The 12,470-nt window shown below is 47.6% G+C and overlaps 1 protein-coding gene across 1 annotated transcript in view; it reads right to left on the bottom strand.

The window, feature by feature from the left end:
* The window catches only part of SHC3 (SHC adaptor protein 3), a gene marked incomplete at both ends in the record, with an annotated part of 124,128 nt that overhangs the window by 33,605 nt on the left and 78,053 nt on the right, over positions 1-12,470 (bottom strand). Inside the window, 3 exons of the mRNA XM_080920524.1 lie at positions 1,634-1,685; positions 6,960-7,013; positions 11,289-11,408. Coding sequence (XP_080776650.1) covers positions 1,634-1,685; positions 6,960-7,013; positions 11,289-11,408 — 226 coding nt within the window. The remainder of the gene's footprint in view (positions 1-1,633; positions 1,686-6,959; positions 7,014-11,288; positions 11,409-12,470) is intronic.

The following is a 12,470-nucleotide window of genomic DNA, read 5'->3' as shown; positions in this document are numbered from 1 at the left end:
ACAGACAGACAGACAGACAGACAGACAGACAGACAGACAAATAGACAGAACTGTCTAATTGTCCCAGCTCTGTTCAGGGAGACCAGGAGCACTTCTAGACCAGGACCCTGTGCTGTGTTCTCTACGGGAACCCTCTTTTCTCCCCGCCACCCTAAAGAGGACTCTTGCCGGACGAAGCTTCAGTTTGCATGGGGAAGAACAGGAAGAGCAAAGCCAGACTCCCTGTAAGATCTTGTCTCCTCAACTTCGAAACGTCACCGACAGGGTATCGGGTCTGTGCCCTGGCACCCAGCACAGGCTAGTTTACAGCCAAGTCGGAAGCAGTTTGCAAGGACGTTTGTCCTATTTACTTTCTACTGCCTTGCTCAGAAAGAGCCTCTAGTCACAGGTCACAACCGCCCATCGCTGTGATAAAACACCTGACAAAAGCAACTCAAGGCAGGCAGGACTTATTTGGGCTCACAGTTTGGGGGTACAATCCATCACACCGGGGAAGCCATGAGGCAGCTGTAACATTGTGTAGACAGTCAGGAAGCAGAGAGGGGTGACTACAGGTGCTCAGATGGTTTTCTCCATTGTATTTACCTCAGGATTCCAGCCCATGGGGGATGCTACCCTTAGTTAGGCTGGGCTCTCCCACTTAAATTGATCCAACATAGACTCTTCCTCACCTCACAAGCAGAGCGGAGGTTCATCTACTAGGTGGTTCTAGGTGTTGTCAACCTGACAATTAGTATTAACTGTCACAGGAGGTTTCTGCTCCAGAAAGACTTAGCGATGGAAGAAGGGTTTACTGAAGCCCCTGCAGCCAAAGGAGCGCTCCCGTCCTATGTTAATACGCCCTTCTGGGTTGTCTCGAACATATATCGAAGATACAGATTTGGGAGGAGGGCGTCAAAACAGTCTTAGATGTCATGCGTACTGGGTGTGTTTGTTTGTTCTACAAGATGGAGGAAATATATCTGTGAGAGTATAAACAAAGTGACAAGAGCAGCTGCTAGCACAGAGGGCCAGGAGGGAGGGAGGAGCCAGGCTGCCACCTAGGGCGGGGCCCCTCTGCATGGTGACAAAGTCCACTGGGTCTTGTCAGTGATGTTTCACATTTAGCTGTGACTGGCACTGGAAGCTATCTAGTGTTCAAGGGTGGTTACCCCGAGCCCACCTCCCCCAGTGTATTATTACCCACTCTGGTTTTCTACGTGGTATCCCCCTCCTCAGCCTGTGTCTGAGGTCCCAGAAGCTTGAATGTAAGGGTGGGTGTAAAAAGACAGCATACCCTGAGCTGAGGTGCTGGGCCCCAGAGCAGGAGACAGGACAGTGTGTACACTGGGTGTGAAGCTGGTCAGGAGGATGGACAGGTGTCGTGTGTCCCAGGCATGAGGGCACAAGGTGTCATGGGAGCCAGGTATATCAAACCTCGGTCATCCTGTAACAGGTGCGAGTGTGGTGCTCAGCATCCAGTGGGTTCTCAGCCAGGTGACAAGCTACTCTGGCAGGCCTCCATTAGCCTTAATCGTGCCTCGTGATACGTGCTGGTTTGATCAAGGGGCAGAGGTAATTGGGAACATCTGGTTCACAGTATTAAGCCTGGATTCACACAAGTGAATGACTAAATGGGCCAAGCCTTGCTTACCTCTACGATTGACAGGGTCCTTGGCGACATAGGCAACATAGTCTGTTGTGTCCTGTGGAAAGAAAAAAGAGTTGTTTGGATCACTCATCACAGCAAGAGGTAAGGCCAGAGGGAGGCAGAGCATCTGTTCATCCACCCATCACACATCCCAGAATCAGCTGGAAGGAAAGTTCACAGGCTGGCACTTTCCTAGTGTGGGAGAACCCCAAGGTTCCTCAGCATTGTGAGAGAAAGGAGGGGAAGGAGAAAGAAAGGGAAGGTCAAATACTGCTTACAGAATTGGTCCAAAATAGACGTGGTTTGAGACAAGTCCTCAAATTTGGATGGGGTTGGAAATCCTCAGAGATCTGGGTGGAGACTGGGCAGAGCATGAGGAATCACGTCCTCACTAGTTAGACAGCACTACCCAGCTCTCCTGGGGGCATGCTGCCAGTCTGACCTCCCCGTGTTGGCTGTCCTTAAAGACTTTCAAAACTGGTGCTCTGGTCCCATTGGTTCATCTGACTAAGCTGGTTTGGATCTGAGACCTGGCCACAGGGACCTTTTTAAAGCTCCTTGAGAACCCAAGTCAAGAAGTATGACTGTCAGTAATGTGTATGTGAGCAATCCTCAAATTTGAGTTCCTGTGAGAATCCCCTGAAGGTTTAAGACAGAGAGTTAGGCTGCACCCCAGTTTTCCATTGGAGCTCCAAATGGGGTTGGAGACATTCTTTGAGAACTAATTGTAGGGGAAAATTCTAGGTTAGGTGATCAAAGACAGGATGTTCATCACAGGTGAGATACAGAAATAGCCTACTTGTCCTTCAGCAGATGATGGGACGGAGAAAATGTGATGTAGCTACCCAGTGGAGTACTATACAGCTATAAAGAATGACGTTATCTCACTTCTGGGAAAATGGATGAAATCAGGAGTCAGTCTATTAAGTGAAGTAAAAGTCAGAAAGAAAGATATGCAAAGTAGAAATGGGCTGCAGGGAAAAGGAGGGCTCAGGGGAAAGCAAATGCTCAAATATGAGCAAAGAATGTCATATATACACTTGAAACTCACATGTCACACACACACAGGAAATAGTTGCAATAAACCTCATTATGTTAGACAACAGTGTGTGTGCTAATTTAAAACATTGTAACTGTCAAAGAAACAACAAAATCCACTGGCTTTCTGTAGAAGTCTCACCCCTTGGCATGAAATGGGTTTCCTCCAGCCTTCTGAGGCCCTAATGGTCCAGGAGAGGCAGCCTGCTTACACTCACTTCTGAGCAAAGTAGCCAGGGGCCTGGCTGTTTTCTTAATCCTTTTTAAAGTATTATTGTTTTTAGGATTTTAAGTGTGTGTGTGTGTGTGTGTGTGTGTTTGGTAAGGGAGACAGGATATGTGCACATGAGTGCATATGCCTATGGAGGGCAGAGGTATGGGTCCCTGGAACAGGAGTTATAGGCTGTTGTGAGCCACCCTATGTGGATACTAGGAACCAAACTTGAGACCTGTGGAAGAGCGGTAAGTGCTCTTAACCACTGAGCCATCTCTCAAGCTCCCGTTTCCTAATTCCTAAAAGCAGAGAGACTTCTCTACAATGTTGGTTTTTTTTTTTTTTTTGAACACTTAGATCAACAAACCAAAAAAGCCTGAAGGTTTCTGGGTAGCTTAGTCCTCAAGAGCTGTTTAAGTTGGGGTGTGGTCACAGAGTGTTTACGATGAAGCACAAGGCTCTATGCTCCATCCCCTCTGCCGACCAAACAGAAACTCTTCTTGTTCCACTTCTGTCGCTGTGCCCAACACCCTGACTTAAAAGCAACTTAGGGAAGAAAGGGTTTCTGTGGCTCACACTTCCAGGGTACAGCTCCTTAGTGTGGGGAAACTGAGGCAGGACCTTAAAGCTACCCGTTCATAGTCAACAGCAGAGGGGCGGGGGGGGGGAAGAGAGAGAGAAAGAGAAATCAATACAGGGTTTCTTGCTTGCCTTCTGTTCTGCTTGATTTCTCCTCTCGTATGCTTGTCGCCCGTCAGGAACCCTGCCTAAGGACCACTGCCACCACAGTGGTCTGGCTCTTCCTACCCCCACAGGCCAATTTTCCAACTGAAGCTCTCTTCCCAAATTGTAGGTGGTAGCAGGTTAAAACCCACTCGGCACGCACACCATCCGCAGAGGGCAACTTGAAAGGTCAGCCTGTTTGGTAATTATTTCCCAATCTTATGCTCCAAAGGACTTCAAGCTCACCTTCCGCCCCTGTCAGACTCACAGTGGTTTGTGCTGGCCTGTACTGTTTCCTCCAAGAGGAATGTCCTTTCCCCTCCTGACAGAGATCCAGAAAACCCTGCCAGGAGTGTGGAGGGGGTGGGGGATGGGTGGGTGTGGTACCCTCCAAGTCGAAAGAAAACAGAGGTAGGAAGACTTTCTGGTGGAGGAGACAAACAAACCCTTGTGTCTGTGGCTTCTCTGAGCCAAGTACATTTCCTGGTCTTGAGTATTTCACAGATGGACTAGAGAAAGAACAGGAAGGTCATAAATATGACCTCCATTCGCGTCTGTGGAAGGGCATCTTCTGAGAATTTAAAATTCTTGGTAAAAAATACAGATTATAGTTTACAATTCTTTACTCTTCTCCTAGACTCATGGGATGTGAGAGTCACAACAGTCCAAGGAGCCTTAGGAACATCTTAGCCAGCAAACCAAAGTCCTGGAGCATACCCTGGGGTGTATCTCCAGGACTGTGTTTAACTTTCTATGGTCTTTTAAAACAAGCTGAGAAATCAGGATCATCTATCTATATAGCTGCTGAGTTCTTGAGTTAGTTTTGGGTGCAGTTTCAGGATCAGGATTGAGATTCGCAGCCAGTTTTCCCACATGGTAGGAGCTGGAAATTTTTTTCAAGAATCAGAGAGTGGATACTTTTGCCCTAATTGACCGAAATTGCTGTCACTTTTGTGCCTAAGGAGGCTGTATCTGAATAGAAGAAATTAGCAGAAGGATTGAATCACCTGGGTACCATGGTAACAAAGCTAAGGTCCCCAAAAGAAAAGCTTGACACCCTGGCAGACAGCTTGGAGAAGCATGCTGGGCAGGAGGGTGTGCCTTTAGTTATAACAAACTGTCTTTGGGGGACAATAACGGAACTGCGTGCTAGCAGCTTTCCAGTCTTCGTCTGTATCTTCCAAATCTGATAAGGAGTTAGAGTCCAAGGTAAAACATATAAACAGGAGGAGTCTTACTGTTTGATTTTTGGACATAGCCAGAGAGCAAAATCAACTCCAGTCAGCTCTAGTGGTTCATGCGAGGAAGTTTGTTTGTTTGTTTGTTGAAGAGGGTGGTCCCCTTCTCTAGTCTAAAGTACTGCACTATGGGTGGGGAGGGATATCCTTCTCTCAGATAGCCCATGGCCAAGCTAAGACATATAGATGTTCTGTCGTTGATCACGATCTTTATGTGGCATTGTTTCCTGCTGTATCGAGATTCAGAACAGAGTTCTTGGCCCTGCAGGTCTACAGTGGGCACACTGAGTTCCAGAGAAGAGGCTGTGAGGATCTTATTCTGTGGTTATTGCATCCCAGTTCTCAATTCCCAAGGCTTCTGAGGCAGGTTGTGGCGTCCTCTTGGGGATCTTGTGTATCCATGCAAGGAATGTGGGCAACCTAAAACCTTTGAGACAGGGTCTGTCTCCTGCTGAAACCAGGAGCTCACCACTTAAGCTGGCTGAGATCCCCCTCACCCCGGTGCCCGGTGAACATATTTTCACCGGGGGGCCTGGAGATGGAACCCAAGTCTGCCTGCTTACGAGGAAGAAGCATTGTACTAAGCCGCTTCCCCCAAACCCTCCTGCTGATTGTTCAACACCAGGAATCTGGGTCTGTTGCCATCACTACCTGTTTCTTTTTGGATAAAGAAGGATTAACAGTGTTTCCAAGTCCTCCCTTGGCTATCATTTGTCATTTTTATCTCTTTCCTGCTGGGTGGACTAATGAGGCACTCAGCAAAGCTATACACCTGGAAAGGCAAAAGGAGCCCCGAATAGTTCTGCTCGCTCTTTTAGGACAAGGTCTCTAGCCCAGGCTAGTCTGAAGCTCACAATGCTCCTGCTTCAGCTCCTGCCTGCTGGGCATGACAGGTGTCTCATTACACCTGAATTGGTCACGTGCTACCGATGCTGAGATTAAAGGCATACGTGACCACAGCCAGCTAGTCAATTACTCTTTTCCTTTTTGTTTTCTAGAAGAAATCATGGAGGAGGGGTGATAAAAATGAAAGGGTTTATAGTCTTGAGCATATCCCGAAAAAATAAAACATTTTAACAAAGAAATGATGTATTTAGTTTCCCAGGATGTCACCATGAGTGCCTCTGCGCATTGATCTCACAGAATTTCCGGAAAGAGGAGCTATTTATGCAAATGAAAACTGAGTGGCCACCAATGTTTAAGACGCTGTGGTTGCACCTTCCCTCTGCCCACCAGTCAACTACCGCAAGCTTCTTTGAGCTAGAGATGAGGGGACACTGGTGAAGGTCTTGGTCCCGGGTGTGGGACTCAGGCCAGTGGAGTGTGGGCTACAAGCACACATGGGCACTGCTGTGTTTGGGGTCTAAACAGTTCCTCCAGAACTGCTCCCGTGAGGAAGGCGTGCTCCCGGCTGGTGGACCCCATCACTGGCAGGCATTGGATCAGGAGGGATCTGATCTAAACCATGGCGACTCCCAGGTGAACCGATGGCGTGCTAGTTACAAGGAGGCCTCACTTCCGAATCTCCGGACACCTTGTGACTAAGTTAGGGGTAGATAGAGGGAGCTCACAGGTTACCACACCCCCACCACCAAATAACAACTAAAGTGACAGCCAAGTGGTAACTTGATGGTAGAGCAATTGCTCAGCACTGCTGACCCCAGCTTAGTCTCTAATACAGAAAGAATGAAAAGAAGGAGGGAGAAAATGGGGGAGGACTTCTAAAACCAAGAGGCATAAACAGCTGGGGGGGGGGGCACAGCTTCAGGGCTTATGACTGCTTGCCAAGTTTTATTGATGAATATTTTGTCTTACAGAACATTATTTTCTTCAAAAAAGAATTTCCCCAGTTAGGTTCACAACTTGTTTTTTTCCCCCCCTGGGGACACCACAATTGTTCCCGAGCATGTACACTTTATGAGAATGGAGTTCTACCTAGACTAAGTTTTACCGACGGTAAATCGCCTGGACCGTTATTAGAATAGTTCACTGGAGTTTCACTAAAATCACCATAAAACACTTTTGTGTCATGTCTTCAAGGACACATCTTTGGAGGAGAGGTTTCTTCTCTGAAATTCCCAGCAAGAGCAAGAGAGACAAAGCAAAGGCCACTCACCGGGTCTCCCCCTGAGGCGAAGGAGATGGACCGCATGTGATGGTTCGCTATGATCTGTCAGAGCGGAGACAAGACAGGAGAAGAGCCGTTAGTGCCTGGCCATGTCCTTCAGGGTCTGTTGTGTTGGTGAGCAACACAGACGACAAGATTTCCTAAGAACTGCCCCCCCAAGAAAATGACTACTGCAAAGATGGCAGACAGTCACCTGTCCTCACATGAGGGCTGCCCTCTTGCTGGTTGACCAGAAATAATACTTCCTTAAGCCTCCCAGCAGCTGAGGAGTGAGAACTTTGGGAAGCCCACTTTACAAACACAGAACACGAGGCCAGAGGGGCCAAGAGGCTTGTTCCAAGTAAGAATGTAGTAACTCCAACCTGAGGCCAGGACTTTGCGCAGAAGAAAAGAAGTGGGCCTGGAGAGATGGCTCAGGTGGTGAAGTGCTCACGTTACAAGTAGGGGACTCAAGTTCAGTCCCCCAAACCCACCTTACAAGTAGGGGGGACCTGAGTTCAATTCCTGCAACCCACATGGAAAAGAACCCGGTGCAGTGGCTACAATCTCAGTACTAGAGATAGGTACCTTAGCTAAATGAGCAGGTTTTAGACCATTGAGTCAACCCAAAAACACTGTCTGATTAAAGACAATGCAGGTTGACCCGTGGCCTCTACATATATGCACATATATATGCATGTCCTCACATAAACATATACCATACTTATGTACACACACACACACACACACACACACACACACACACACACACACACACAGACTGTTGATTTGGGTGTCAACTTGACATAAGCTAGAGTTATCATAGAGAAAGAAGCCCCTCTTGAGATCTAGCTGTAAGGCATTTTCTCAACTAGTGATTAAGGGTGGGAGGGCCCATTATGGGTGATGCCATCCCTGGGCTGGTAGTCTTCGGTTCTATAAGAAAGCAAGCTGAGCAAGCCAGTAAGTAATATCTCTCCATGGCTTCTGCATCAGCTCCTGCTTCCTGACCTGCTTGAGTTCCAGTCCTGACTTCCTTTGGTCATGAACATCTATGAAAGTGTAAGCTGAATAAGTCCTTTCCTCCCCACCTTGCTTCTTGGTCATGATGTTTTGTGCAGAAATAGAAACCATGACTAAGACAAATTGGCACACACACACACACACACACACACACACACACACACACACACACGGAAAAAACTACATGTACTACAATGTTACAACGTGTAGTTTCTGCTCCCCCCCCCCAAACTGCAGAGGCAGAATGGGGACGCCTGGCCAGTTTGGCTCCCTCCCATTCATGTTACATATGTATAAATCAGAAGGCCAGTACCCAAAAATTAAAACCCTTTCATGATACACTGGCTTAAAGATCAGGGGCTCTTCCGCATTCATCTTAAAACGGAAAATTTCAGTCGGGTTTATAAGATGTAGCATCTGTGGAACTCAGTAGACACACAGTGAATTAAGAGCTGCCCTAAATTCTAAAAGCTACGTAAGTCCTCTGTGCTATTTTTATCTTTTTAAAGACAATGTAACGACATTGAAGAAAAGTTCCTGTGTGGAAAGAGCTCCCAGACACTGCCAGGCTTCTCTCTGAGCAGTGTCCTCTGTCCTTGTCCCTGAAGACAGTGGTTCACACGGCACCAGAAAGAGTCTGTGCTCCTGTAAAACTCGGAATAACATACCATTATAGGGTGAATGTTTAAATATTCTAAAATGCTGACTTTGCATGTTGACATTTGCAAAACCTCAATCCAGAGAAACCTGAGGTTTTAGGAAAATGCAGAGCGGTTAGGCTGCTGGGAGGCACCTGAGCTGAGCATGGTTGCCCTAGAATCCGGCTACAGGAGGGCAAGCAGCTCAGGAAGTCAACCAAATCCCCAGCTGTGAGCCAGGACTTCAGAGCTTTGCTTTCTTGGGGTGGGAGTTGAAACAGAGCTTCCTATAACCCAGGCCGGTCTAGAACTCATGTTGCTGAGCCTGGCCTTGAACTTCTGATTCTTCTGACTTTGTGTCCTTACCACTCGGATTACAAGTGTGCCGTGCCGTGCCGTGCCCAGAATAAGTGTCTAATGATGAATTGGTTTTTGTGTGTTTAACTTTTTGTGTATTTAATTTTTCTCATAAAACATCTCCAAAGCCTGAGGGGAAGGCTCAGTTGATAAGTTGCTTGCCACACATGCATGAGGACCTGAGTTTGATCCCCCAGAAGATGTGAAAAACTGGGCCTGGAACCTGTGATCCCAGCACCGGGGGTGGGGGGTAGAGAAAGGAGGGTTTCTGGGGCCCACTGGCCAGCCAGAAATGTGTGAACTCCAGAACAATGAGAGACCCTGTTTCAAAAATCAAGGTGAATAGTGATTGACAATCTTCAGCTGAAGTTTTACAACACACACACACACACACACACACACACACACACACATCATATTCACCATACCACACAAAAAGCAGCACACACATGACACACACATACACCATGCACACAAGCTATATACCACACACACACACACACATATATGATACCACATGTAAAAACAGCACAGACATAGTGCACCACACACATAATATACATTTCACACACACACACACACACACACACACACAATACCACATGCACAAACAACACACACATAACACACATACTTTATCACACACACAAACAACACACATATAACACACATACATCATACTGCATATGCAAACAGCATAAACATAACACGCATATGCAGGATGTACACGTACAACATACCACACATACATACACCACAAACACACATGTCACACACCATATGCACACACTATATATCCCCTCACACACATGCACACATGTGCACACATACATACACACACACACACACACATACACACAAGCCACACACATAGTGAACTGGGTGTGAGATCATTGTCTTGCTTTCTTCTCACCCCTCCAAGTACTCAAGAGGGAGAAAGGGGGAGTAAGAAGTCTGAGCTGGTGCTCTGCTCAGTACTGCTTCTCCTCTAAGAGATTTGCTCCAGCCCTCTGCTCAGACTTCAGCACTCCAGAGTAGGTGCTGTTTGTCTGCTCCCTGGGAGAAGAGGCAAAGGCCCTTGCTTTCTGTATTTGCTACACTGGAGACCTAAACTCAGGACACAGGAAAGACACAGTCATATTCTCTATCTATGTCCTGGACTGTTCCTGCATTACCTAGCTTGTTCCTACTGGGTACTTAGAAAACTGCACTTAGACCCACCTAACACATGGCAGGAGGTAAGAATTAGAGACCTAAGTAGACCCTACCTGGACCATCCAAGGTAGAACAGGGCCTCAGGACTGGCTGTCCTAGCATTGTCCTTATTGGACTTTCTCTTTCATTAAGAAGAGAATGAGCAAGAAGAGTGGGGGGTTATATCCCCTGAAAATGAATGGCCCTTGTGCCACAGAGGCCAGATTCCAGTTTGCATGGCTTTCTAGATCCTAGTGGGCCAGCCTTCATGAGAAGCTGGGGCTCAATTTAAGACTGCCTGGGCAAGGCTAAGTTGACTAGACATCTCCCATCCACAGCCTCAAGAGCTGGTTAGTCCAACCCTTAGAAAACTGATAGAAAAGGGAAATCTGTGGGTCCCTGGAAGACAAAAAGGTAGAACAAGAAGTTGTGGCCTCAGCAAAGCCCCGATCGAGCCTCATGTCTACATTAGATCTAATTTGTCTCTATCTACATCTTGGGGATGGTAGGTAGATACATAGATAGGTAGATACATAGGTAGGTAGATAGGTAGGTAGTTAGGTAGGTAGTTAGGTAGGTAGGTAGGTAGGTAGGTAGGTAGACAGACAGACAGACTGATTGACTGACCTAAGACATAGTCATCACACAGATATGCAGCCATCCTTGATGGAATTTGCCTTTGTAAGTGTGGCTATGCTGCCTGGATCTCCACCTGTCTACACTGTAGGTATGCCAAACCCATCAACCCTGAGACAGGAGGGACTATAAGAGGCTCCAACATAAGATGCTACAAGGAAGAAAACTCCTGCCTATTAAACTGCAGCACACTGTCTACCGCAAGCAGGCTAAAATTAAGATGTGGCCTATAAAACCAATAAAGTGTGGCTATCAAACAAGGGCAGGCACCAAGACGTTTGCACAGACATCACCGTTTCCTGGTAACAAACACAGCCATCATTTAGAGCAGCATTCTAGAGAACCACTCATCCATCAATGAGCAGACTGTCAGATTAGCTCAAGTTCAAGGATTGGCCAAGCAGGGTCTGCATGGGCTCAGTAAGCATTGAGCTGGAGGCCCCCTGGGGATGTCTATCCTGGGGCCCATGGAGCCTGGGCACCCACACACCTGTTTGGAGTCAGGAGTACGCAGATTCAGGCTGGCGGTGGAGATGGTCAGGGAGATGCTCATCCCTGCGAACTGGAGGTTGCTCTTCCCCAGGATACTGGATAGCATTTTACTCGGAGGCTGTAAAATCCAAAGGTGGTAGTTTAGTTTTTGACCCAGACTCTTGTGTCTGAAAGGGTGGAGACTGGGATGTCAGTGCGCCCCCAGCCCAGCCTTCTACCCACTAAGGCATGAGAAGACAGACAAATGTACAGTGGGAAAGCTGGGGAAATTGGAACCCATGCCAATAGGCATATTCAGGAATATGAGTTATAAAACTGTAGAAGGCCTAATACGTAAATTCTGGGGGTGAACTCCTTGCCTTCCTAGCTGCCTTGGCCATATACTGGTGTCTCACGGATCCCTTAGATGTAAACCTGCAGAAATCACACAGGTAGGGATATCACAGGGACTTTGCAGACACCAGAACCTGGTCCCAGTACACCAAGACTCAGACTGCCTTTTAAGAGTAGGTGACAGCAATGGCTTCCAGACTCAGGAATACCCTCAGAGGGTCAGAAGGCTCTCTCCTGAAAGGAATCCTCCCCAGAAGCCCTCTGTTAAGGGCTCGCCTGGAAAGTCCGATTAGAATCTGGCTGCCCAGAGCCAGGGCAGGGTGGAGAGACTGGCTGGCTGTGACTGGTATCTCCATTACATGACAGAAAGTCCTCATGGGAGTCTCAGAGAGCCTCAGTGTCCAGTCTGGTACCTTTTCCTGGATCCCTGGGCACATGCTGAAGCCCTCCTTTCCTGTGTCCTCTAGGACCAACCCACACTTTCCATTTGGATACAATGTCCTCTGCTCGCTATGCAAAAGAGTTCCTAGTCAGACCCACAGTTCTTTAATCCTGGAGGAGAAACAATGCAGCAACTGAGGCTGTCTGAAGTAGAGCTGGGAAAAGGAAGGTCACATGCCTCTGCAGAAGCTCAGACCACAGGATGTTCCTGTGACTCAGATAAGAGACCAAAGGCAGACCCGCTGGCCCAGTATACCAACCACTCAGTGGGGACTAGCCTAGTTAATGAGCCAATCAAAATGGATTTGCAGTTTAGGGTGCCTGCCCGGCCAATGACCTGTCTCAAAAGACAAAGTTTAGCCAAAGCCTCTCTTTCAAAGGAATGCATCCTGCTGAACTTACCTGC

This window comes from Micromys minutus (assembly GCF_963924665.1).
Source record: "Micromys minutus genome assembly, chromosome: 1".
Lineage (NCBI taxonomy): Eukaryota > Metazoa > Chordata > Mammalia > Rodentia > Muridae > Micromys > Micromys minutus.
The sequence above is the reverse complement of the archived record's forward strand: the minus strand, read 5'-3'. Positions and strand labels throughout refer to the sequence as shown.